This window comes from Nycticebus coucang, chromosome 11 (assembly GCF_027406575.1).
Source record: "Nycticebus coucang isolate mNycCou1 chromosome 11, mNycCou1.pri, whole genome shotgun sequence".
NCBI lineage: Eukaryota > Metazoa > Chordata > Mammalia > Primates > Lorisidae > Nycticebus > Nycticebus coucang.
In genome coordinates this window covers 102,627,987-102,655,536 of record NC_069790.1, presented here as the reverse complement: position 1 = coordinate 102,655,536, position 27,550 = coordinate 102,627,987, and the positions used below count along the sequence as shown (strand labels likewise).

General features: G+C 50.2%; 2 protein-coding genes across 4 annotated transcripts in view; one reads left to right on the top strand and one right to left on the bottom strand.

The window, feature by feature from the left end:
* The window catches only part of PODXL (podocalyxin like), a 39,334-nt gene extending 15,015 nt beyond the window's left edge, over nucleotides 1-24,319 (top strand). The window contains exons 2-8 of one of the 3 annotated variants that reach the window (XM_053609577.1): nucleotides 17,924-18,556; nucleotides 19,815-20,035; nucleotides 20,347-20,418; nucleotides 22,293-22,443; nucleotides 22,613-22,674; nucleotides 22,921-23,088; nucleotides 24,114-24,319. In XM_053609577.1, the coding sequence (XP_053465552.1) occupies nucleotides 17,924-18,556; nucleotides 19,815-20,035; nucleotides 20,347-20,418; nucleotides 22,293-22,443; nucleotides 22,613-22,674; nucleotides 22,921-23,088; nucleotides 24,114-24,308 (1,502 nt within the window). In that variant the 3' untranslated portion in view covers nucleotides 24,309-24,319. Of the gene's footprint in view, nucleotides 1-17,923; nucleotides 18,557-19,814; nucleotides 20,036-20,346; nucleotides 20,419-22,292; nucleotides 22,444-22,612; nucleotides 22,675-22,920; nucleotides 23,089-24,110 lie in introns of all 3 variants that reach the window. The other 2 variants (XM_053609578.1, XM_053609576.1) reach the window with 2 other exon arrangements.
* Nucleotides 15,476-27,550, bottom strand: part of MKLN1 (muskelin 1) — a 365,625-nt gene continuing 353,550 nt past the window's right edge. The window contains exon 18 of the mRNA XM_053609580.1: nucleotides 15,476-16,195. Within this exon, the coding sequence (XP_053465555.1) occupies nucleotides 16,089-16,195 (107 nt within the window). The 3' untranslated portion in view covers nucleotides 15,476-16,088. The remainder of the gene's footprint in view (nucleotides 16,196-27,550) is intronic.

The following is a 27,550-nucleotide window of genomic DNA, read 5'->3' as shown; positions in this document are numbered from 1 at the left end:
TGTGCAAGGTCATAATGAAGGTGCCTCTTCAGGGGGTGCTGGGAAACAAAGAGATCACACTGGTAAGGAGCTTAGCGGGGTGTCTGGCCAATGCAGCGGGCGAGGCCTCAGTAAATGCCAGCTGTTAAGTTTAAGAGTAATGATGTTAAACTGCTCTTAGGAGGCATGTATTTCAGAGGTGGAAAATTTCATCATGTGAGTGGATCAGCATGTCCCTACCTCTGCCCGTGGTCTAAGAGCTCTCACAGGGTGGCAGGACGTACCCCATGTGGACTGGGCGCCAGCATTTGTGTTTCCCACTCACAGTAGGCTGCCTGAGCCTGGCTGACTCATCCTCCAGACCTGCTCGCAGTAAGGACAGTGTCTGGAGTTGTGGAATATTTTAACATTTTCACCAAAGCTTATGCATTTTTTTTAATGTTCATTTTGTCCTAAGATAGATATTTCTCCTTCCCTTAGCAGATGAAGAAACCAAGCTCATACAGGCTCCCAGGTCTCCATCCGCAGAGCTGCGGAGGCTGCGTATACATCACAGATGTGGTCACTGAAATGGATCTTAAAGACAGGGCGAAGGGCACTCTGCCACCTCCTGCAGGTGCTGTCCTGTTGTCCTGACCTTTCTGGGCAGCAGGCATTAGCCTGTCCCCGCCTTCTTCCTCCTGCTGCTCTGCGCTCACTGCCCAGTCAGACAGATCAGGATTCACATGGTCTGTGGCCAGGGGATTAGGAGGCCCCGGGAGGGTATTGTTTTAAGGAGGTTAGTCCGCTCTTTCCAGCACTGGAGTATCTCAGCGCCTTCCTTGGGCAGGCTGGCGGTCCCTAGACAAAGCTGGCAGGGATCAGCATGTGGACACCTCTCCCATTAGAAACAGAAAGGAGAGGCGGTGGGCCCAGGACAGGAGCCAGGAGGGACTGAGAGGGAGCGGAACTGAGGGGGCAGTGGTGTGCTTAGTCCCAGGTCATTCCCAGGTAGAGGCAGGACAGGAACCTGGCACGATTGATTAAATTCGGGGCTCTGCTCATCTCTGCCTTCAGCCACAAAATTATAATATAAAGATGAGTATTCTAAAGAATTTAGGGGCGGCGACTGTGGCTCAAGGAGTAGGGTGCCGGTCCCATATGCCGGAGGTGGCGGGTTCAAACCTAGCCCCGGCCAAAAACCAAAAAAAAAGAATTTAGATGCTTCCTGCTGAGGTCCAGTCCTGTTAGGGGGTGGGGGATGGGGTTCTACCCTCTGACCTGAATCTGTAAGCGAGATCTCTGGGCCTGGTGTGCTCTAGAAGAGATTGCAGAGGTAATTGATCACTACTGCCATCTGCATTATGTGGAAACAGAGGCCTCCTTGGCCCTGGGAGGGAAAGAGAGCATGGTTGCTCCCCACAGAGGACTTTTCCCTCTGCACCTGCCACTGTTACTCTTTCAGCCCAGTCAGGGAGTGAGTCTAGGACACAGAGTTGAGTTAGACAGCCTGAGTTTTTGTCTGGGTGTAGCTCCTGATGGCTAGGGCAGAGCACAGGAGCCAAGGCGTCTGTGTGTCTTGGAGCCAGCCCCCCGGTTCATCTCCCTCCCACACTCTGCCAGACCATGACAACGGACCCCGGCCAGCCTTGACACAGGCCTGATTGAAGTGCATACATATGCTTGCTGAAGACTTGACAGCAATGTTTACGGCAGCCCTATTCATAATAGCCCTAAGCTGGAAGCCACCCAAATGCCCATCAGCAGTAGAATGGATAAATAAATGGTGGCATGTCCACACAATAGCATACTCTACCGCAATGGGAATGAATGATCTACAAGTGCATACCACAAATAGTGCGGAGGGAAGGAAGCCAAATCCAAAGGAGTAAAGACTGCATGATGCCATTGATAGAAAATTCAGAAGCAGGCAACACTAGCCCGGGTGAGACTTTAAGTCAGAAAAGTGGTTAGGCTTGGGGATGGAGAGGGAACACAGGGTGGGCTCCTGTGACACAGTGTCCTATTATGTGATCTGGTGCTGGTTATGGAGTGTGTGTTCCACTGATGACAGTTCATCAGGCTGTACAGTTGTGATTGCAATTCTTCAATGAAATGTTTTTAAAAATAAGGGGAGAATGGACTATTCTCTGAGACTGTCCAGGCTGATCATAGCAGGACCTATTGTGAATGTGAGGCAACAACACTCAGAAATGAAGACACCAAACTCTAGGCAGGCAACACAGGGGAACTGCCCAGGGAGAGAAGCTCTTTGGACTGGAAGCAGCTAGATCCCCAAGAATAAGGGAAAACCAAGTGAGGTACATTGACCTGCCAGGTCTGTTGGCTGACCTTCCCCAATCCTGATGCCAGCCGTCACTGTCACCATCCTAGAACACACTCATTGGGTGTCCACTGGGACTGGGTGCTGTGCAGGGGCCAGGGATGGGAGAATGGACACAGTCCCTCCCTCGAGGACCTGTGAGGAATGACAACACTAGTAGGCAGTCTCAGCCACACCAAGAGGAGAGGGTACCTCTGCAAAGACCCAGTGTGCCACCCCCACCCCCCCAGTCTATTACTAGACTGCGAAATGTTAAAATTTTATGATTTATTCACATGTTTTAATTGGCTTTTTGAATAACTAGCAATCTAGATGTTTCCCTTTGACATGTGAGAGTTGCCAATACTTTTTCCCATTTTGTCGTCATGTGGCTTGGTTTCTTGGTTCATGTAGTGCTTGTTGGGCTTTTTAGGAAAAACCAAAGGATAATGTCCACAGCAGGATAAAAGCACAGGCTGCTAGTCCCAAAGGGATCTGAAACATCAGAGGCAGGCAAACAACAGTATTTGTAAATAAAGTTTTATCGGAACACAGCCATGCATACTGATGGAGAAGTTGTCTTCTGTTGCCTTTGGGCTCAGGAGTAGTTGTGGCAAAGAGTGTATGGCTCACAGGCCTAAAATATTTACTCTGGCTCTTTACAGGAAGTTTGCTGACCCCTGATTTGCATGACTGTGTCACAGTGTCATTCTGCACATGGGAGGGTGTTCTTTCTTTCCACACCTGGTACCATGGAGAGAAAGCTGCCCTGGTCAGACTGACACCCAAAAACCTGATGCCTACCCCTGATGATTACCCTTGATGCCTACCCCTATGACTTACTTGCTGTGTGTGGTACTGAGCAGGTGAAGTAACCTTTCTTCAATTCAGTTGCTCCCTCCCCCCTCTTTTTTAAGTGACAGTGCCTCACTCTTGTCACCCAGGGTAGAGTGCAGTGTCATGATCAGAGCTCACAATAGCCTCAAACTCCTGGGCTTAAGCAATCTCCTGCCTCAGCCTCCCAAATAGCTGGAACTACATATTTGTGCCACCACACCTGGCTAATTTTTCTATATTTTGTCCAGCTGGTCCTAACCTCCTGGGCTCAAGCAATCTCCTGTCTCTGCCTCCCAAAGTGCTGGGATCACTGATGAGAGCTACTGTATCCTACCTGCTTCACTTTTTTTATAATGGCCCAATACATGTAATATAAACTTTACCTTTTGAACCATTTTTAGATGCACAGTTCGGTGGCATTAAGGACATTTACCTTGTAATGCAGCCATCAGCAGTATATACCTACAGATGAGTTTCATCCTCCCAAACTGAAACTCTGTACCCATAAAACATAAAACACATAACACTCTGTAGCCATAAAACACTAACTCCCCATTCTCTGCCTCCAGAGTTTCTGCACTGTCAAAGTGGGGGGAATAACGAGTACTTCCATGTTGTTTTGAAAGTTAAAGCTCCTGGCCTTCCGTTGATGACCAATGTCTTTTAGTGTGCTTGAGGTCCCTGCTTTCTTCCTCTCGAGTCACACTTACTGGTCTCTTCCTTCCACACCCATCAAGACAGACAGATGGAGACAGAGGCAGAAGTGGTTGAGTTTCATTTTCCTGAGCAGGGACCCAGGCCCAAGAGAGAGGAGGGCACACCCAGTGGTCTGAGCTTCAGTGGCACCTGCTGCCCCAGGCCCACCCCTGTGGCCCAGCACCAGGCTCTGACCCTGGCCCCGCCAGCCTTAAACACAGCTCTCATGAGCAAAGGCTGCAGGCCTCTCCCTGCCAGGACTGGGATCTAGGGTCGCCAACAGGGCACAGCTTGAGGCTGGCGGAGGAGAGCCCCTGCCTCCTTCTCTGAGGAGGTGAGAAGAAACTTCAGGAACCGGGCCCCACCTTGGCCTCCGTCTCCTCCTTCTTCCCCAGGCAGGTTAGGTCCAGGCTCAGCCCCTTGTCTGGGTCTTCCCTTGACCACAGCCACCGGGTGCTGCCGTCTTCACCCCCTCCCCAAGTCAGATGAGCCTGGCTGGGAAACCTGGGAGGAAGAGTCCCAGTGGGTCTTGTGGGCCCGTGTGTACCTGCCCCCCTCTTGGCCTGTGTGGTGGGAGCCCTCGAGGGGTGGTTGGCCAGGCTCTGTGACAGGGAAGGGTAGTGGAGTACAACTTAGAGCGAGTGTGGAGTGTGGGTTAGTTACGATCATCGTCCCTTCCCAACTTTTGGCAGATGGGGAAACTGAGGAACAGAGAGATTAAGACACTTGTGTTGAGACCGGAAGCCAGGTGGCTGGGCTCCCCATTGCCTGCCATGTCCGACTTCAGCGGAGGAGTCACCAGGCAGGGGTGTGGGCAGACAGGAGCCAGTATCCTCTGGCGTTGTGCCTGAGGCGGAAGTGTGTGAGCCAGGGGCGCTTCCAGGCCTTCCGGCCCGGTGCCCTCCCTGTAGGGAGAAATGCACACATGTGGAGGCTGTCTGTCCCCATCACAGGCATGGGACATCCCCACATTGGACAGTGGCAGTCCTCTCCTGTCCAGGGAATGGGCAGAAGGGACCCCGCCCTGGGGAGCGGGTGCTGGGCAGGCCAGCTGAGAAAAGCTGATAAGGGTGGAACAATCACAGATTTGAAGAATGCCCGGAATTATCTGCCCTGAGGAGGCAGCCCTGGGCCCCTCTGGGAGAGGCTGTGCCAAGGAGCTTGATGACCCCTGGGGTGCTGTCCTGATGTCCAGAGGCGCAGTGCCACAGCAGAGCCACCAGAGCTGCCAGGGTCCCTGGCAAGGGACAGGGGGAGGAGCATGACCAGACATGCACATGTCTACCTGACACTCGGCCAGCCGGGAGGGGGATGGAGGCAGGTCGGAGACCCTGCCCTTCCTGCTGCTTCTATTCTTGCTACTTACCTCCACCCTGAGCCGTGTCCTGTCATAGTCAGCTCGGGCTTTTGTTATAGTGGAACAAAACAGACTGGGAGGTCTAAAACGAGACCTTGATTTCTCACAGTTCTGGAGCCTGGAGGTCCCAGATCAAGATGGCAGCATGGGGGGTACCCGCGAGGGCCTGCTTCCTGCCTTCCAGATAGCTGCCTTCTGACTGTGACCTCACGGGGTGGAGAGAGGAAGCTCTGGTGTCTCTTTGTCTTCTTAAAAGGACATCAGTCCCATCATGGGAGCTCTACCCTAATGACCTCATGGGAACATAATCATCATCTCGCAAAGGCCCCACCTGCTAATGCCAGCACTCTGGGGCTCAGAGATTCAGTGTGTGAATGTGGAGGGAGACACAGATAGGCCATGATATCCCTTATGCCGTGGAAGTTGAGCAGTCCCATTTTGGGGGCTCTTTGCTCAAGCAGGGGACCGTTGAGAGGGGTCTGGAGAGCAATCCTGGGGTTCATCATCCCACTTTCCAGATGAGGACCTGTGGCAGAGTGAAAACTGTCCCCTCCCAAAATATATAAGCCAAATCCCTGGAACCTGTGAGGAGTACCCTATTTGGACAAATAGTCTTTGCAGATATAACTAAAGTAGGGATTTTGAGATGAGAACATCCAGGATTATGTGGATGGGCCCTAAATCCTTATAGGAGAGACAGGGGAAGGTGGCCATGTGACTGTGGAGGCTGAGAATGGAACGGGGCTGCTGGAAGCCAAGGAACGCCATAAGCGTCCAGAGCTTCCAAAGTGAGTGTGGCCCTGCGTACGCCTGGTCTCAGCCTGAAGTCTGAAGAACTGTGAGAGGATATGTTTCTTCTTTTTTTTTTTTGTAGAGACAGAGTCTCACTGTACCGCCCTTGGTAGAGTGCCGTGGCGTCACACGGCTCACAGCAACCTCTAACTCTTGGGCTTAAGCGATTCTCTTGCCTCAGCCTCCCGAGTAGCTGGGACTACAGGCGCCCGCCACAACGCCCGGCTATTTTTTTGTTGCAGTTTGGCCGGGGCTGGTTTGAACCCGCCACCCTCGGCATATGGGGCCGGCGCCCTACTCACTGAGCCACAGGCGCCGCCCGAGGATATGTTTCTGTAGGTTAGGCCTTTGTGGTACTTGGCAATAGCAGCTACAGGAGCCTGATTCAGGACCCAAGGGACAGAGAAGGTCCCAGTCCCATCCAAGCCTGGTGTGGGCCTTGGGGATCCCGGGAGCTCCCAGAAAAGAGGTGAGCTGAGCCCCTCGCTCCAGGCCCCAGGGGCTCCTGGCTAATGCTGTTCTCCCAGGTCAGGTCCATCCTGGGGGAGAGTTGGCCCTCTTAAAGTCACAGAGGGCAGGCATTTATAAGGGGTGGGTATGGAACTAAAGGGATTCCCAGAGTAGAAGACCAGAGCAAACAGCCTCCAAGGACTGGACCCATGCTGGGTCCAGAAGGCTCTTCTGGTGGAAGGAAATGAGTGTTCAGCTAAGCGAGATGGGGGTTGGGGGGGCAGACTCTGCTGAGGCAGTGGGATGGTAAAGACCCACTTGGAACAACAGGTGCTTACTTCATAGGACCTGAGATGCACTGAGGTGGGGTCTCAAGCCTTTAAAATAAGGACAGGGGAGTGAGGGGCTGTGTGCAGAGGGAGGAGAGGGCACTTGGTACCCTGGTGCTGGGAAGAGTCCTGCCAGGCCAGGGGTAAGCAGGTCCCATGTGCCCCGCCATCCTCCACAGCTGCCACCTGGAAGCCTGGCAATAAACAGGCCAGTGGGAAGTGGGCAGCAGGACTTTGGAGCTGATGAATGGGCTGTAGAGAGCTGGGGACACCAGACTTCAGCCTGGCTGAACCTTTCCCAATAATTAGCAATTTCCCCTCTTGGGAAGGAAGGGGCTTGTGGAGCAAATGTCACATGCTGGAAAAATTAGTGTTGAGGTTGGGCACCCTTGGCAGGGCCCTGCCTTTACCCCTGGGGAGGCCAAGAGCTCTGGTTAGGATGGCTCTGTTGTCAGACCTTAGCTGAGGACACAGAGTCATGCTCAGGAGAGGGTGTACACATGCCAGGGTGCAGGGCCAGATGCAGGATCGGAAGGCTTTCTCATACCAATGTGTGTTTCCCTTTGTCAGACCCGTCTAGGAGACAGTGGCTCATCTTGCCTGGCCTCTGCCCTTCACTGACTCCCCTTGGAGCTTTTGGTTTTATTTCTGTGGAGATGAGTTGGGGGCGGTGGGCTTAGGGGTAACAAAGGAGGGAGGGGTGGACACTGGTGTCCAGGCCTGGCGTCTCCTCTCCCATCGCCTCCCCGGCCTCCTTCCACACGCCCTCTTCCTGGGGCATTCTTTCCAGTTTCCTTTCCTGCTATTAATAGTCGGCAGTCAGTCCCAGGTCTGGAAATGGCCGGGAACAAGGAAGCAGGCCCTATTTGAAGGCTGCAGCAGGGGAGCAGGCTGAAGTGGCCTTCTCCTCCCACTGCTGCCCCCTGACCCCTGAGGAACTGGCACCAGCTGACTCACTCAATGCAGCCTTCTAGAGCAGCGTTGGGATCTTCTCTTCCCGCTGTTGTCTGCTGACCTCTTTGGCCCTGTCCATCACTCACTGAAGACTCTCACCCTGTCCCCTCTATCTCAATGCGTGTTACTATTCTCAGTGACTTCAGAGCTCACTGGGATAAACAGTGGCCTCTGTTTGTTGACCTTTCCATTTTTCTTTCTTTTTTTTGAGATGGAATCTCACTCTGGGCTCTTGATAGAGTGCTTCGATGTCATAGCTCATGGCAACCTCAAACTCTTGGGTTCTAGCGATCCTCTTGCCTCAGCCTCCAAGTACCTGGTACTATAGGTCCCCACCACAATGCCCGGCTAACTATTTCTTTCTTTCTTTTTTTTTTTAGAGACAGAGTCTCACTTTATCGCCCTCGGTAGAGTGCTGTGGTGTCACAGCTCACAGCAACCTCCTGGGCCTAGGTAATTCTCTTGCCTCAGCCTCGTGAGTAGCTGGGACCACAGGCGCCCAGCACAACACCCGGCTATTTTTTGTTGCAATTTGGCCGGGGCCAGGTTCAAACCCGCCACCCTCAGTATGTGGGGCTGGTGCCCTACCTACTGAACCACAGGCGCTGCTCCCCACTATTTCATTTTTCTTTTTTTTAATTTTTATTTTCAGCTTGCTTGTTCATCATTCTTCTTCGTTTGAAGTACTCTTTTTTTTTTTTTTGTTAATTTTCTTTCTTCTTTTTTTCTTTTTTTTTTGTTTTTTTTTTTTTTTGTTTGTTTGTTTTTTTTTTAATTTGGCCGGGGCTGGGTTTGAACCCGCCACCTCCGGCATATGGGACCGGCGCCCTACCCGCTGAGCCACAGGCGCCACCCCTTTCTTCTTTTTTTCAATGCTTCCTCTGGCGATGCTCTGTCCTGTTGTCTCCCCAGTAGCTGGGATTACAGACGCCCACCGCAACGTCTGGCTAGTTTTGATGTTAGTAGAGATGGGGTCTTACTCTGGTTCACTGCTGTTACATAGAGGTCTCGAACCTGTGAGCTCAGGCAATCCACCCGCCTCGGCCTCCCACAGCGCTGGGACTACAGGCGTGAGCCACCACGCCCGGCCCCACTATTTCATTTTTAGTAGAGACAGGGTCTTGCTCTTGCTTAGGCTGGTCTCTAACTCCTGAGCTCAAGCGATCCACCTGCCTTGGCCTCCCAGAGTGCTGTACATAGGTGTAGCTCACTCATTGTCGGTGCTGTCCAGCATCCCAGTATGTGAATATCACCATAACATATTTACCCACACTTCTGTTGCTTGCTACCTGCATGGGGCCAGTATAAAATCACCCTTAGGGGCATGCTTGCAAATGGCATCATGGTGCACACATATGTGTCTTCCTAAGGTAATGCCTTAGTGGTACATTCGGAAGTTGTGGAAAGGGTGTGTGCATAACTACCTTTACCAGGTAATGCCACGCAATCCCAGGTGTGCACCAGTATACACTCCCTCACGTTCTTGCTACCACTTGTCTGACCTTAACATTTTTGCCAGTCTGATGAGTATGCAATGGTAACTTATTTTATTTTGCATTTCCCTAATTGCTAACATATTCAGATGTTCATGGATTATTTGTGCTATTTTTTTTTTCTGTGAAATACCTGTTTAATTCCTTTGCCTATTTTTCTGTTAGGTTTTCTTATCTATACAGAAGTTTTGAGGAAGAATATTTATAATTTCTTAGATTGCCACTGTAAGGATGATTTGTTCCCCTCCATTTATTTATTTACTCAATCATTCAGTTATCAGAATAGATTCATGGATATTTATTTTATTTTTTAGCTCATTGCAAGCTCTTAGAGGTGGCACCCTCTTTCAGGTTGGTTCTTTTTTTTTTTTTTTTTGGGGGGGGGGTTTGGCCAGGGCTGGGTTTGAACCTGCCACCTCCGGCATATGGGACCGGCGCCCTACTCCTTGAGCCACAGGCGCCACCCTCAGGTTGGTTCTTAATGTTTTTTGGATTTGCCTAGATTTTTTTTCTTTCTTTCTTTTTTTTATAAAGCAGTTCTTTATTTCCTGGCACTACAAGATGTTCCATTTTGCGTTTTCCTTACATCTCTGCTGGAATGAAGCCATTTCTCCAAGGAACCCTGGTTCATTTCACTGTAGAATGGTATTAAGAACCAAAATCTGGGTGCTGGGTACTCTGTGAGTTGCTGTGTGTCACTGCTTCCAGGTGCCGGGTGTACGTTTGTGTGCTCACTGTGCACGTACACGTATCTGTAGTAATCACCTATCTACTGAAAGTGAGTTCTTACAGACAGCTCTCCCTAATCAAGCATACAGGGTTTGTTAAGCCTCCTCTTCACTCCCCTTTCTTGTTTGTAAGTTCTTTCTCCAACAGTGAGAAGCGTGACTCTTGCTATCTATAATTCGTTTGTTTGTTCAGTCCTAGCATGCATATAAAGCAGGTTTAAAGTTGATGTGCCATACCTTTATCAGAAACAGTTTTACCACTTAAAAGACGTTGCTTATATACAGTTCTTTTTGTTGAGTATTCAATCAAAAAAACTGTTTCCCAGAGTCATTTAGTCAACTCTTGTTCCCCATCCCCTTCAGTGAGGTCGTGTTGTACATTTGTAATATAGGTAAATTTCTTTCTGTAGTCTATCACATCCTGGGATTTCCTAAACGTCCCAGTTTGTTATTTTCCTAAATTTGCGTTAAGTAAAGTTAATTCTTTGCAGTATACAACTTTAGGGGTTTCAGCACCGCAGAGTCTTGTGGGCTCATGCGCATCATCCTAGTGGTCCTAAAATAACCTCATACAGATTTGAGGGGTGACCACCTCCCCCTTCCCTCAACCTCTGGTAACCCCTCATCTGCTTTCTATCCCTATAGATTTACCTTTTTTTTTTTTTTTTTTGAGACAGAGTCTCAGTCAGTCACTCTTGGTAGAGTGCTATGGCCATCGTAGCTCACAGCAATCTCAAACTCTTGGGCTCAAGTGATTCTCTTGCCTCAGCCTCCCAAGTAGCTGGGACTATAGACACCTGCCACAATGCCCAGCTATTTTTAGAGATGAGGTCTCACTTTGCTCAGGCTTATCTCTGAACTCCTGAGCTCAGGAAATCCACCTGCCTCGGTCTCCCAGAGTGCTGAGATTACAGGCGTGAGCTGCCACACCCAGTCCTAGACTTGCCTTTTCTGTAATATCATACGAATGGAATCAAACACAGTGTGGCCTTCTGGCTTCTTTCACTTAGGAAAATACATTTATATGTAAGATTCATTTGTGCTCTTACGTGAATCCATAGTTCATTCCTTTTTACAACAGAGTAGTCACTGTATGGATGTACCAGAGTGTGTTTATCCATCTTGGTGGTTTCCAGTTTGGGGTGATTATAAATAAAACTGCTATGAACATTTGCATATGCGTTTTTGTGGGACAAGTTTTCATTTCTTTTGGGTAAATAACTAAAAATCCAATTGCTGGGTCCATATGGTAATTGTATGCTTAACTTTAAAAGAAACTGCTAAATAGTTCAACCAGTAGTACATGAGAGTTTCCGTTTGGCTCTTGGTTTTGTCAGTTTGTTTGTTATTAACTATTCTAATAGGTTTGTGGTGATACTGCTTTGTAGCTTTAATTTGCCATTTGCCTAATGACTAATGATGTTGAGCACCTTTGTATATGTTTATTTTCCATCTATCTTCTTTGGCAATTTATCCTTGTAGATCTTTTCCCCATTTAAAAAAAAATTGGATTATCTTTTTATTATTGAGTTCTGAGAGGTTTTCTTTCTTTTCTTTTCCTTTTTTTGTTAATCTATTGAACTGGCTGGGACTTCCAGTACAATGTTCTATAGGACTAGAAGAGAATATATCCTTGCTTTGTTTCTAAACTTCCAGGCACAGCATTCAGTCCTTCCCCATTAAGAATTATGTTAGCCGTAGGTTTATTTGGAGATACGCATGTATCATTTATTAGATAAAGAGAAGTTCCCTTCTAGTCTTAGTTTGCTGAGAAGTTTTTATTTTTTAAATTATTAGTGGATGTTAAATTTTGTTAAATAATTTTCCCACATATATTAAGATGTCATATAGTTTTTCTTTGTTAATGCGATGAATTATGTTGACTGATTTTTAAATACTGAACTATCCATGAAATGAGCCTTACTTTGTCATGATGTAGTATCTTTTTTTTTTAAAGAGGACCTTTATTTTTATTTATTTATTTATTTTTTAATTGTTGGGGATTCATTGAGATGTATCTTTTTTATATATTGACGGAAAACCACAATGAGATACCACTTCATGTCCACTAAAATGGCTATAATGGGAAAGGTATATTGATAATTGTTTGTAAAGAACTGGAAAAATTGGATCCACAAAAAATTGCTGGTAGTAAAGCAGCCACTTTGGAAAATGGTTCGGCAGTTCTGCAAATGCTAACTGGAGAGTTACCATATGACCTAGCAATTCCACTCCTAGGTATAAAACCAAGAGAAATGGGGCGGCACCTGTGGCTCAGTGAGCAGGGCGCCAGCCCCATATACCGAGGGTGGTGGGTTCGAACCTGGCCCCGGCCAAACTGCAACAAAAAATAGCTGAGCGTTGTGGGGGGCGCCTGTAGTCCCAGCTACTTGGAAGGCTGAGACAGGAGAATTGCCTAAGCCCAAGAGCTGGAGGTTGCTGTGAGCTGGAACACCATGCACTTTACTGAGGGCAACAAAGTAAGACTCTGTCTCAAAAAACAAAACAAAACAAAAGAGATTAATGAAAACATATGTCCATACCAAAAAAAAAAACTTGTACAAGGATGTTCATAGCAGCATTATTCATAACAGCCCCAAAGTTGAACCCACCTGAATGCTCATCAGTTGACGAACGGGTAAACACGATGTGGTAGATCCTGAGATATCACTGAGCAATAAAAAGGAATAAAGAACCCACATGTGCTACAACATGGATGAACCTTGAAAACAAAAGTGAGTAAGAAAAGCTTGAAAACAAAGCCAGAGAAGATCGCATGTTGTGTGACTGCACTCAGAGGACGTGTCCAGAGCAGGCGAATCCATGGACGGACACAGATGAGCGCTGCCTGCTGTGCGGCTCTGCTCTTGCTCTGTGTTAAGTGTGAGGACAGTGTAGTCCGGTATTGGGTAGGTGTATAGCGTGTCTGTGGGCTCCTCACTTGGCCGTGGGTCTTCCCTTTCCGCTGCTCCCCAGTCTCACTCCTCCTACTGCTCTCCCAGCTGGATTCCGCTGTATTTTCACTTCGTACTTGTATCTGGGACAGGGGAGAGGACATTCTCTGAAGGCTCACTCAGGCCCTGGGAACCTGGGCTGCAGGGCTTGGCCATCCCCAGGGTCCTTCCCCAGGGGTAAAGAGCTTTTTTATGTTGCCAGTTCTCTTCTCCAGCTGTTATAGGCTTCCGCCAGTGCCCTCAGGCTATACATTTTTAGACCTCACCTGAAGGGCCTCTCACCCCCTCCTGGTGAGGCATGTGGGACGATAAGAACTATCTACTCTGGCGGTTTCTTCCGCCAGCCATTCCCACCCACAAGGGGGGTTTTTCAGGGCTCTCTTGAGCCCCTGTTGGGGTTCCTAGCTGGAAAGTCTGCCGTCCCTAGCAGTGATTTCAGTGTCTGCTGCTCCCAAGGGCTTCACATTTTCACACTAACTCATGCTTAGCTTTCAGCAATCTCATTAAAAAATTTACCACAGTCTTCTTAATTCATGAACTTTCCTGGGAAAGCAAATGCTGGAGCTCCGTTTCTCCCTGCAGTTGCCTGGCTGTGTTTGGTTTTCAGAGTGTTTCTTTTCCTTATGGCCTCAGTTCTCTGGGACATACTGGAATCCAACTGTTGTTACATGCTTGAAGAAAATGAAGAACAGGAGGATAATGAGATTTGGGCTCAGGAGGTTACTGAGAATTTTCAAGCAAGATAGGAACAGCCTTCACAGGGCAGGAGAATGTTCGTCAAGTCTACTGGCAGGTGAATTCCATTGAGATTAAGATTTATGCGAAGTTCAGTTCATCTGCATCCTCTCATATGTCACTGCTCAATTTTCAAGGTCCTGTTTTCACCTAAGAGACCTGATGAGGTTAGGAATGAAATTAACACTCTCATTTGGCAACTCATGGGATCAAACTTTCAGGTTTGACTTTTGGCTTTTGCAGCCCTTTATCCACAAACAAAAAGAGATTCCTTCAGTGTGGTTTTAGAAAGTCCTATTTTTTGGGGGGCAGCACTTGTGGCTCAGTGAGTAGGGTGCCAGCCCCTCGGGTTTGAACCCAGCCCTGGCCAAACTGCAATCGAAAGAACCAGACCAGCGCCATCTTAAAAGTTTCGCTCCCCCCCCCACCCCCGCCATTTCACTCAGTAAGTTTTACCTTTCAGGCAAGCCCAGGCAATTCCCCCGGAATCATGAGACAACTGCCCACCAATCAGGGACCCCCTCCCCCAACCACCAATCCAGAAGCACCCCCTTTGTTTCAAGCTGTGCAGGCCTACCCGCTGCGCGGGACCATAAAACCCCCCTGCTCCAGAGCTCAGGGTTCCTGGCTCCGATCTGTTGTAATGGAGACCCCAGGGGCCCAAGCTCGAGCTTGCAATAAAACAGCTTTTTTGCTTTTGCATCTGACTCAGCTCCTTAGTGGTCTTTGTAGGGAATTTCGATATCTGGGCATAACACAACAACAAAAAAATAGCTGGGAATTGTGGCGGGCGCCTGTAGTCCCAGCTACTCAGGAGACTGAGGCAAGAGAATCGCCTAAGCCCAAGAGCTGGAGGTTGCTGTGAGCTGTGACGTCACAGCACTCTACTGAGGGCGACAAAATAAGACTCTGTCTCTAAAAAAACAAAAAGAAAGAAAAGAAAGTCCCTAGTTTTCAGTCTGTGCTTTGATAGAGATTTAGGAGTTTGAATTTGCTGTTCTCTTTTTTTAAGCTAGTAGTTTTCACTGGTAGTAATTTTGTTTTCCGCAGGGGATATTTGGCAATATCTGGGGGCATTTTTGATGAAAAGAGTGTGCATGTATATTATTTGCATCTAATGGATGGAGGCCAGGGATGTTGCTGAACTCTGTAATGCAGGACAGCATCCCAAGACAGAGCAGCACCCGCCAGGTTGAGGCAGTTGTCTGCATTCTTGGTGCTTGGTGTGCTCTTGGTCAGAGAATGAGCAGACCCACCAAAAGCAAGGCAGGTGTGAAACAAAGTTCATTGATGAAAGATAGGTTTACCCAATAAAAGCAAGACACAGGTTTACAGGACCAGGTACACAAACAACAGGTCCCCTTGTTGCCACCAAAAAAGGCCCTGGTTATGGTTTGGGGTCCTGTTTTATACTGTCTGGATTGAACAAACTCTCTTCGGTGGTTCAGATGTCACCCTAGAACAACTTTGATGGACAATCAGAAGTTAGATGATCTGAGCCCTACTATGAGCTGCTCTGAAAGCCCATTTGGGGGTGAATCGCAATGTAGATTTAAGCTAATGAAATGGTAATTAGCCTTAAGGGTGCTCTCGGCCACTTTCTAGACCCTTTTGTACCTGCGCTCTTTGTCTGCATTCCTAATGGGGGGTTCCCTCCTCCCCCACGTGTGGACAGTTGCTGGGCCAGGATCTAGGTGGGGCAGCACCAAGTTAGTGAGCACATCCTTTCTCACACAGGAAAGCCAGAGGTCCCCACTATCTAGCTAAACACATCACCCCCAAATGTCAATAATTTCAGAGTTGAGAAACCCTGTGTTAAGCTATTCCCCAGAGTAAGAAGTGACCATCCTACTTCATATCTCTTAAATTCCTTAATTCCTCACATATGCTAATGTATTCCCCTAAGCAATATAATCTCTTTTGCCAGAATCCACTGTGATATCATCCATTATGAGAAGCACCATTATTTATTAACTACCAAGAAGGAAAAGTTGCGGGCCCTGACGTCTCCTGGATTGTCAGCGCATGTCCTAGTCCGGCACCTTTCCTGCTCTTCCAGGGCACAACCACTCAGCTCCACCAGAGCTACTTGATGGCACTTCATTCTAGATGAGAGGGTACCATGTGACTGATCCCTGCAAGATGTCACAAGATACTACAGTCCTGTCCCTTAATACTTGAAGAATTTTGACTGCTCTTTAGCCCCAGTATAGCTCAAAAACTAATCCCTGAAGTCTTGCCGCCTGTATCCATTCCTGATCACAAATTTCTGCTTCTCAGTAGCAAAATGTGTACGTGCAAGACATCAGGATACTGTCCAGCGTCCAGAGTGCTGGGATTGCTGGAACATCACCTAGGTCAGGCTGGGAGCTGGTCCAAAGAGGCCAGCACTGCCCACCCGTGCCAAGTTCCAGGTGCTGTCAGGACACTCGTCTGGTACCACTTGCACCACCACTGGCATTTGCTGTCACTGCTGCCGTCGTCAGAGCTCCTCACAGCCTGCTGTCTCCTCCCTCACTGGCTGGAGTGACATTGCCTGATTCCTCGCAGCAGAGCCATATGCTTGGGCTTGTCTGGTCACAGGGGAGGCTGGAAAAGCATATATTTGGCATTTTTATCAACTGTAATAGGCACGTTCTGTTGCCATCAACTTTTTCTTTTTTTTTTTAATTGAGACAGAGTCTCACTTTGTTACTCTCAGTAGAGTGCCATGGTGTCATAGCTCACAGCAACCTCAAACTCTTGGGCTCAAGCGATTCTCTTGTCTCAGCCTCCCTAGTAGCTGGGACTAAGGTACCCACCACAACACCTGGCTATTTTTTTGTTGCAGTTGTCATTGTTGTTTAGCTGGCCTGGGCTAGGTTCAAACCCGCCAGCCTCAGAGCATGTGGCCGGCACGTAACCAGGGCTACGGGGGCTGAGTCTAGAATATGATTTTTAAGGGAGCCTCTTTTTTACTCTGGCAGTTGTCCGGTCTGGACCCTGAGTCACTGTCACTGCACCTGTGAGGCCCTGCATTTTCTGAGGCCCACCCCTTCCCTCCAGTCACTCTTGTCTTCTCCTAGCTCCTTTCCCTACGTTGGGGCCTTTGCAAGTTCTGTTCCTTCTGCCGGGGACACTTTTCCTTCCATTCTCCACACACAGAGGCTTTTTCCTTGTCATCCTTCAGGTCTTGGTGTGATGGTCGGCTTGGAGGCACCTGTCCTTCCCTCTTTAGCTCCACCCTCTGCGTCTACATCTCTCCCTTGTTCACTTCCTCCATGTGGTGACCAGAATTTGACACGTAGGTCACAGAATGTGCCTATTACAGTGGTTGAAAATGCCAGATAGTTGCCGTTCTGTCCCCTTGTCTAGTCTCTGTCTCTGCCACTGGAGTGTGAGCTCCCTGAGCGTGTGGATTCAGGGTGTCCTGTTCACCACTGCATCTCCCTCAGTCAACATGTTATTAAGCAAATGACTAAAAGGACTTCCTTCCGCACCCGTCAAGATGGAGTCACTGTGCTAAGCAGTCTCAGCACTCAGGTTGGGTAACAGGATAATAATTTGTGTAATTTCAGTTTATTGTCAATCTCTCCTTCTAGGTGATAATTTCCCTGAGAATTTCCCTGAGCACAGAGGCCATGCTTAGAACAGGGCCAGGACAGTTCAGTAAGCCTCAGTCTGTGGACTCTTCTGCAGGGATATGCCCCTGGGACAGAAGTATTCTTAGCAGCTGGTTCTGTGATGACGTGTTGAGAAACGTGGGCCTGGAGGGAGGTTGCAGGATGGCTGCTGCCTCCCCGGGCAGTGGGCTTGCTGCCTGGGCCTGGGCTTCCCCTTCAGCAGCAGTTCCCTTGACCTCCCCTGCCTGCCTCGCTCCAGGCTTCTCTTCTAGAGGTTTTTTTTTTTTTTTTTTTGTAGAGACAGAGTCTCACTTTATCACCTTTGGTAGAGTGCTGTAGCATCACAGCTCACAGCAACCTGCAACTCCTGGGCTTAGGCGATTCTCTTGCCTCAGCCTCCTGAGTAGCTGGGACTACAGGCGCCCGCCACAACGCCTAGCTGTTTTTTTTTTTTGTTGCACTTTGGCCAGAGCTGGGCCTGAACCTGCCACCCTCAGCATATGGGGCTGGCGCCCTACCGACTGAGCCACAGGGGGGCCCGCCCCTTCTAGAGGTTTTTTGAACCCCAGAAAAATCTAGACACATCAGGAACCCAGGTCTTCCGCAAGGCAGATGGCAGAGCTTGGGGGTAAGGCCTCTGTGCTGGGGAAGTGTGTAGAGAAAAGCTCCCCGCTGATACCCTAACTTGATTTCTGTGTTGTCTTTTTGCAAACAGCTCCAACCAGCCAGACCAATGATAAATCAGATGGGGCCACCAAGATGGTGTCAGCCACAACTATAACACCTGGTAGCACAATAGTGACTACAAAGACAGCCCAACAGAGCACAGCACAAACGACCCCTAGCACGGTGACAGCGACCGCCCGCGACCAGGACACCAACTCCCCTGCAGCGTCCAGCGGCCCGGTGGGAACTACAACCCCAGATGAAGCCTCAACCCAGAGAACCCTCACGACAACTGCTGGTGGCCCCACGGTTGTTGGCGTTTCGAGCAGGCCTACCTTTGCTTCATCCACTGTTCCAACGAAGCCTGAAACCACAAAAGGTGTCGCTACTTCCACTGACTCTGGAGCCCACAGTGACCCCATTGTGACAACAGGCCCCGCGACTGAGGGAGAAAGTCACACCACCGTGCAACCTACCCCTGGGGTTAACACCTTAAAATCCGCTTCTGCCCTTCCTCCGGCAACAAACCCGGCAAACTCTCACCCATTGACTAACGTTACTTCGGAGCCCTTCAAGAGCTCTCCCACGGGACAGCACCCTCCTGCCACAGCTTTAAGTAGTGCAGGCACTGTGGTTGGCCTTAGCCACACCTTCCCACCCGACAGGGGACCTACCACGCAGTGTAAGTGATGCTTTGGGCTTTTTTCAAGCAAGAACAAACTTTTCAATGCTTATACTCTGTATGGTTGCTCAGCTGGAAGATGGAGATTTATGCCGAGGGTCAAATATCATGAATACATTCTACCTTCATTGTCGCCTGTTCCCCATGCCGGAGAAAAGCAGAGACCGGCAGGGCTGTGTCCTCTGATGAGAGTTCTTTGTTCAGACAGTTTAGCCTGTAGATAAGCCAACCGTCTATTCAGGGGTGAGACTGGGCAGAGAGGGTAGAAGGGTACAGGTTATGAACAAGTTAAGTTCTGTAGTTTGCTCTTAAGTTGGAATAGGCACATTTACCTGTTAGCTGTAATAGCCTCTGTTTGTAAGTGTGGTCATAGTCCGTCTCATGTTTGTAACTCGGGGACTGCCTGTAGTGGAAGTCCGCCAGAACCCTGCTGCTCCGACCTGCTTGATGGCAACTTACAGTAAGAAACACATTTTAATTTTACATCATGGTGCAAAAAACACACGTAATTTATCTACATTACTGAAACAAATATTTCATCAATAGGACTTAACTGCCTGTTGCACCTCATGCGTTTTCTATAGTTACTTTTAAGTGCAGTTCTTAACCTTTCAATTAACTTCGAAATCTACTGGTGGCTCTTGAGCGTCAAGACCGTGATTCTTCTCAGGTCTGTTGACCCAGATTTCTGGGCGTGAGGCTGAGACTCTGAACCCAGAGGGGAGAGAAAGATTGCTGCACTGGCAGAGGGGGCTCTGAGTCGGGGAAGCCTGCGTTCAAATCCCGGCACTGTCGCTTGATGACATGTGACCCTGGGCAAACCATTGAGCCCCACTGAGCCTCAGTTTCCCCATTTATAAAATAGGGATAATGATGGTTTCTTCCTTATGGGGTTGTGGTGAGGGTTAAGCAGGAAAGTGCCTTTGAAGCCCTCAGTCCCTCTACAGGAAGTAAAAGCCCAGTAAGTGTTAGCTATCACTGCGGGCATCATTGTCACTGCTGTGACTTACTTCCACTGACTCTGGAGCCCACAGTGTCCACCTTGTGGTGACAGGCCCCACGACTGAGGGAGAAAGTCACACGACCATGCCAGGTCCAGGTCTTACGCCGGCTCATATAGTCTGACCCACCGTGTAAAGTGTTATAGGGTCTATTTCATCCATCCCCACGAGGGATAAGACCAAAGAACCCAGGAAAACAGAGCAAGAAAAGACCGTCCTTTTCTCTCTCTTCTCATCACTTGTTTTCCCAATGACAGCATCAGTGGCTACCGTACAAGAAACACAACAGGCTTCCAGCCAGAGGCCAGTCATCCCTGTGAGCTCTTCCGAGGCAGTGTCACAACAGCACACAAGTGTGGCACCGGGAACTATGGCCAGCACTCCCGTTAGGACACCCACGAGAACCAGCCCCAAGCTGGCTTCCACTGCCCCCGAAGGCCCCAGCAGATTTCCCACCTTGGCTTTTGGGAGGAACAAGGTAATTTCAGCGAGGGTGGGACAATCAGAGGCCCAACTCGGTAGAAGAGCCCCCAAGAAAAGCCTTTCTGTTCTTCCCTCCAACCAAGAGCCCCTAGTCAGGATGGTGAACAGAGGTTTCCACTGGCCCCTCTGTCTCCCTGGCTTTGACCCATGCTAGACTAGATGGCTGGGCACCCAGGACACTGGGCTCTGGAACTGGCCCTGCTTACCATGAACTTCTTCCTTTCTGGGTCACTTACCCAGGGTGAGGGGGTGGTCAAAGATTCCCTGGCTTGTAACCTGAACCTTAATCTCAGTGGCTTCTTCCAGATAAGCTGCGGTTCTCCTGAAAAACCGAATGAGGACCTGCTTATCCTGAACTTCACGAGGACCAGCCTGTGCGTGAGTATCTCACCCAGAGGAGCCCCACCCACACCTGCATGCAGCTCCTCAGGGTGCAGGTAGCAGGGAAGGTGGAGGGGAATATCTGAGCCCTGTGTTCTGTCCTCGGAGCCTCCCAGTCTCCCAGAGGGCAGGCGGAGGCACAGACTTTTCTAGGCGCAGACCTCTCTGCAGGCAGGATTCCCTCAGGGCCGTCAAAGCACCCAGACACCCTCAGCTTCACTGTGTGTGTTCCCAGTGGTCTGGGGCAGGAGACCTGCCCATGCTTCCTGTTTGCCCCTTAGCTCTGGGGTGACTTTGGCAAGTTGCTATCTATGGGCTTCCGAGTCTCATTTGAAAAGGAGAGGTGAGGCCTGCCAGATCCTCCCTGCCCTAGTGTGTGGCTTCACACATCCTGGAGCCCTGTCTGAGACCCTCTCTCTGACCTGAGGAGTTTCTGGGACAGGTGGGAGGGAGAGAATAGGGCTCAGGTATGTCGGGAGCCACTGCCAGCAGCTGTTCTCGGGGGTGGGGGGTACTTGTCTGCGAGAGGGAGCAGCATGCCAGCCATGTCTCACTGCCAGTCACCCTGGGGTCAAGGGCCGTGGTCTGGGCTCAGTAAGCTGCAGCCGGGGATGACTGGCTCGCTGCTGCCCTCTCCTGATCAGTCCGGGTTTTGCAGCCACCCCAGGTGCTAGAACAGAATGGAACATGGTTTGAGAGCTTAGGCTTACGGCACTTCGATGCCTCCTGCATTTTCTGCAGTTGTTTCCTTTTGGGTGTCCATTTTGCTGGCATTTTTCCTAGTGAATGTCACAAGTGCATGCATTTAAACCTAAGTTTCAAAAGGGAGCAGAGTGCTCGTGGGTTGGGCTCCAGGGACAAGGCAGGAAGCCTACTGAGGTTAGCCCTGCAGTGGTCGGATGCCTGCCTCACCTCTCCTCAGGTCTCTCCCTGGATAAAGTGTGGCAGGCTGTGTGATTGTGAGCAGCACTTTTTTACCTTTGCTAGAAGAGGAAGATGGAAAGCCCTGGATCCCTTCCTAGTGCCAGGGCAGGGTATTAGCCTAAGGAAATTCCACATGGAACCCAAGGGGTGATTTATGGGGGTCCTAAGGTAAGCCATTCCTGGAGTTCTCTTCCTCCTTCCAAAGAAGGAGCCCCATATTTGGGAGTCAGATGAGTGAAACATCAGCTGGGGTTCCCCTAGATGGCACGCAGGCTTGCACAGAACCTGCCCACATTTTACTCCTCACCCTGGGCTCTAAGGCCACGTGGCTGTGTTCTTCTTAGATACCTGAAGTCCCCTCTAAGCTCCCGCATACCCCCTCCTCCAAGGGGCACTCCAAGGTGCCCCTGCCCCATGAGCATGTTCATGCTTCAGAGCCAGAGTCTTTGCTTAGGGAAGCGCACAGGTATTTCAGCTTTGAGACAGGCGACCTTGTGCTGAGCACTGTGGCCTTCCCAGGTCTCTGAACTGGACATGAAAAGCTGGGAAAAAGGCAACATTATGGGAGAATTAGGGTTGCCTAGCAGTGGGTGGGGTTGCTGTGCTATGCTTCCTCCAGCACCTTCCAGGGAGAGATGGAAATGGGCAGCAGCCCTCAACGACCTGGGGGCACAAATGGACACTGGAGTGAAGGGTATCATGCACACAGAGACCTGGAACACAGGGTGGGGGAACGGTGATCTGGATGGGGGCAGAGATGGCGAAGTTGGCCCGGGAGAATAGCACGTGACTCCTGACTCCTGCTAGGCCTGGCATGGCACAGTTGCGGCTGGGGAGGGGGACTGCTGCCAGCAGGGCAGCGGCCTCCTGCCCTTAGCTCAGCGGCAGCCCCATAAGCCTCAGCAGCCATAACGCTCTCTGAGGAGTGGCCTGTGTTCTCCCCACAGCAGGTAAGCAGCTCTTCAGATGATAACCTGGTCACCATCCTGTGCCAAGCAGCCAAGGCCACCTTCAACCCAGCTCACGATGACTGCAATGTAGTGCTGGTACCTGTTCCAGAAAGCCAGGCAGTGGCAGTCAAAGAAATCGTGATCACGAGTGAGTTGAGGAAGAGGGACTAAGGCCTGTGTGGTTCTGGGGAATGGGATGGGTGTGTTCCTTCAGTTCCCTAAGGAGTGTCAAACTTGCCCCTCTCGGTGTGCCTCACCCCTACCGCGTGGCTCTGAGCTAGGCCAGTGAGACAGCAGCTCTCCCTGCTCTCCCACAGCAAAGCTCCTTCCCAAGGACATATACGAGCAGCTGAAGGACAAATGGGATGACCTAAAAGAGGTAAGGGGACTCCTCCCAAGCATTGGCACAGACTGGTCAGGAGGCTGTCCTGGGAAGCCCACAGCTTCTCTCTCATGCAAAGGAGCCCTCTAGTGTGCAAGCATCTGGAAGGGAGGGGGATAAGAGGGTGTGGTGGAAAAGGGACAGCAGACCCAAGCAGAGGAGCTCACACGCAGTGAAAGGGGGTTCAGTGAGAGGGAGCCCTAGCGCCTGTTTTTAGCACGTAACTTTCTCCTTCCTGGCCAGGCGGGAGTCAGTCACATGCAGCTGGGGGACCAGGGACCACCAGAAGAGACTGAGGATCGCTTCAGCATGCCCCTCATCATCACCATCGTCTGCATGGCATCCTTCCTGCTCCTGGTTGCGGCCCTCTACGGCTGCTGCCACCAGCGCCTCTCCCAGAGGAAGGACCAGGTGAGCACTGCCCTCCCTAGTCAGGGCAGCAGTCTGGGTCACCAGGTGAAGTGTCCCCTCATTATTCCTGAGTTACATGGGAGCAAAGTGAGTGGGCCTCGAACCCTCCTGACAGGCAGAGACCCTCCCTCATGAGGGACAGTGAAGAGGATGCATGGTGGGTGGTGGGGGTGGGGGCGCCTGGGCTTTGGAATCAGCAGGATTGGTTTAAGTCCTGGCTCTGCCCCCTTATCTGTGGGACCCGGAGTAAGTCAGATAACCTCTTAGCTTCAGGTGTCTCATCTGCAGGGTAGCGGTAACATCTACCTCGCAGAGCTGAGCTGAGGATGCATATAAATGGATCCAGGTGTGCCTGTGTAACCCAAATTCTCTCACCTCCCTCACTACAATTCCTGTCTTTGTGGTTCTACCCAGACTCGTGATTCTCAGTCCTGCCTCACACTGTGGGGAGTGTTAAAAAGTTTCCAGGCCTAGCTTCCTCACACACCAGCTCAGACAGAATCTCTGGACTCGTCAGTACTGTGTTAGAAAAGCTCCCCAGGTGATTCTAATGTGCACCCGAGGTTGTATCTGAGAAAGAGAACGCTGTTGCCAGATGGCTGCTGTCTGCAGCAGGGGGACTCTGGGGACTGCCTGCCCCATCTTGCCCCAGGCTTAGAGAGGACCCCAGCGTCCCACCTGAGGGAGATCCCTTCCATTCGGTCCTTCCCTGTTGATTATGACTGTGAGGCAGGTGCCAGAGGGAGGGTTTGGGGAGAAGGAACAGAGAAGAGGAAGGAGCTTAGGGGACTCTGGACAGCAAAGTCCATCTCCACTGACTTCACAGATCTGCCACCAGGGCAAAGGTGAGGTGATGGGGCATTTTGGAATTCAGGGCAAGTCTTTTGTCTCAAACTAGTTTGAGGTAGGCCAGCCCCCACGTGTGACCCACATGTGTTCCCTTTAGCCAAGCTGGGGTTCCTGGGTCTAGGCGTGCATCGAAGCCCACAGCCCCCATGATGACCCTTGCTTCCCTACTCCAGCAGCGACTAACCGAGGAGTTGCAGACCGTGGAGAACGGTTACCATGACAACCCAACCCTGGAAGTGATGGAGACCTCTTCTGAGATGCAAGAGAAGAAGGTGGTCAACCTCAATGGGGAGCTGGGGGACAGCTGGATCGTCCCTCTGGACAACCTGACCAAGGATGACCTAGACGAGGAGGAGGACACACACCTCTAATGGGTCTGCTGGTGGCCTCCAGCGGCACCACCGAGCTCCGGACTGACCACCCAAAGTGCCATTTGGACAGGGGAAGGGACAGATGGGGGAGGAGAGTGGACTCTGAAGGTTACCTCCTCCCCATCCTCCGGGGCCTTACCTTTTTCATTTTCAAGCTGAACAAGTCACATTCTGTCTAGATTCCTCTTGTAAAATAACCCACTAGTGCCTGAGCTCCATGCTGCTGGGAGATGAGAAGGGAGAGGGCCCCGTGAGAGACAGTAGAGACATCTTGTAGAATCCCTTCATTTCACAGGTGAGATTATTGAGACCTGAAGAGGGGACGTGACCTGCCCCAGGTCACAGAGCCACTTGGTGACAGGATGAAAACAAAGATTCCATTTGCACCATGCCACATGGCTGTGCTCACTCGTGCCCTCTCTCCAGAGCTGCCCCAGACTGGGGTGAACTCCAGCCGGTGAACGGGCTGTAAGGGAGCAGAGCTGGGCTCCTGCGCTGGGGGTTCTCACTACCTGAAAGCACAGGCCCCAGGTTCTTTCCATCTCCCACCTGGCCTCGCCTGCCCTCTCCTCCCATCCCCTCACTCCCGTGGTGAGCCAGGCCTCGGTGGAAGGAGGGGGGAAGACTCCCCGCCCCAGGCTGCCCTCCTGCCAGCAGCTGACTGGGGGTGCACCCACACTGGCTTGTTACCCCCAGGCACTCCTCACCAGAGCATCCCAAGATCTCCTTTGGCCTTTCCGTTCCCATGGGACTAAACGCTGCAGCAGCTAGTGAGAGCAAGTGATCTTGTTCACTGCTCACATGGGCCCCAGCTGAAGGGAAGTAGCTATAAGGGACGTTGTCTGTGGCCCCCGTCAGAGGTGTCTTCACAGACAATCCACTGAGACGTCCAGGAAGCACAGGCTTTGCTCTATTGCAGAGGACACGCAGGGGCTTTTCAAGTTCCTGATGAGTTTTGTGGTTTCGTTTGTTTTTTAATCTAGCCCTCCACTGCCAAAGGCCAAAGCTCCAATTGTCCGAGACTTTCAGTTGTCTAATCTCACTGTTCTTACTGTCCTGTGCCTGTGCCACGGGCAGAGAGGCCCAGAACGTGCAGTACATTTTAAGTGCGTCAGGGGCAGCCTGGGGAGAATTTCCAGTCACTTCTTACTGCCGTGGCATTGAGCTAGGCCCAGCGAGGCCTTGCTGTTTCCTCTCCTCCAGTCCGACTGGGGCTGCTGCAGTTCTGCAGCTCTGCTGGCTTCTCAGGGAAACACAAAGCCATGTCTGTTCCCAGTAGAGGGTTCATACAGGCTGCAGTTAGCTGCCATATATAGAAGGCTCCTGAGGACTGGTGTAGTGAGCTTTAATCGGATTTTCCAAAAAAGGGAATCCTGTGTGGAAATTTGAACTTTGGCCATGGTCTCCACTGTTTCTGGGCATGAATTCCCTGGAATCAACTAGGAAGATGGGCAGAATTACTTCAGGGGAAATTATCTTTTCAGCGTAAAAAGCCCCAATTCCAGAGTCCTAGAGGCAGGCCCAGACTGTGACATTTCTGATAAAATAGGCTATCTGCTTTGGGACAGCTTGTTTGAAAAACACGCGGTGTGGCGAGCAGATCCATTTCCTTCTCTATAGCTGTGGCCACTTGATGTACTGGGGAAGGAAAGCCAAGGGTTCAAGCAGGGCCCAGAGAATGTCCCAAGAGTCGAACAGCCGTGAGGCTAGCAAGGGCCTAGCAGCATCTGCCCTACTGTCTACGATTTGGAGGTTGGGCAAGATGGAGGACAGTGCTGGTCTGGGGGAAGTGGAAGAAACCTGGCTGCACGGGGTTGGTCTGTTTGTTCCTTCACTGCCCAACATTTGGTGCCCTGTCCCACACCGTGGGCTTCTGTCATGGGAGAGGCCAGGCTGGATTAGTTCTCTTGCTGGTTCTGAGTCACATTTCACTAGCCATGGCTTTTGACAAAGATGGTAAATACGTCTCTGCAAATTGATCGAAGGCTGCAACTCCAGGTCTCTAACAGAGTGGAGGTGACTGCCAGGACTAGAGAGCTGGATATGCCCAGGCAGGAGGACTGACTGGCTCTGTCCAAGGAGAACCTGGATAAGCCTTGGGCCAATTCAGAGGCTCCTTTTTATGGATCCGAACTGTGCTGCTCTAGCCTTTCAGGGCACCTTCAGAATCCAATACCTTGCTTGCTTTTGCCACTAGGACACCTGTGTCCACAGGCCATAGGGCCAGGCCTCTGTAAAAGTCATCATCTTCCCCCATCTTTACCGGGTTCTAAATGCTGTCTGATAATTCAAATTCTGGGGCCAAGAAGAGGTAAGAGGAACCCCAGGAGCTCAGCACCACTTTAAACAAGTTGTACCAAAGAGAGGTTATGAACTATTTTAGCAGCAAATTATGGTTTCCCCAAGCTGCACAGAGGGCAGGACTGTGAATCTGACAAGTGGGCAAAACCAAGTGCAGAACTTGCTGCCTCGTGGGTGGGGAGAGGCGCAGCAGTGCCTGTGAAGGGGGTACAGAATATTTATTCTCTGCGTCCTAAAACAGAATACGGGTTTAATCTAGTTTAGACACCAGATTTTTTTCCCTCTTGATAAGGAAACCTAGCACAAAGTTTATTTAAACCACCTCTTGAGCTTTATCTTTTTTGACAGTATACTGGAAAAACTTGGAAGAACAAGCTCAAACTGATACGTATATACATATTTTTGATGATGTAAATATAACGGCCATATTTTAATTCACCTGCACTGCTTTGAGTGAATGAAAAATGTGTTAGGTAAGAGAGATGGCTAAGCTTTTTTCTCTGAACAGTAATGTAAATATCTTATTAGAAATGACAAGTTTGATTTTTTTTTTTTTAATGAAAAATGACATATAACAAGACAAGCTTATGAGAAAGTATTTGTCTTGCAGATTGGGCTTTTTGTTTCAAAATATAGCCCTTACCTCCTCCCCAGCATACCAGCCCCATCAGAGTAAATGCTGCAGTGGGTACACACAGGTTAATGACACTGGTCATCGGGAGAGGGGTTAGAACAGCTAGTCCAATCTTTTCCTATCAAAAAAGCCTGAAACCCAGAAAACAAAATGACTTGGCCCAAACCACATGGTTCACGACAAAAACAGTATTATACACCTGGGTCTGCCAGTGCTTAGGTGCCTCAGAAGGAATCAGTGAATTAAGGACTGCGACTCAGAGGCCCTGGAATGACACAGAGGACAGACTCCTCTTCCCAAACCTTAC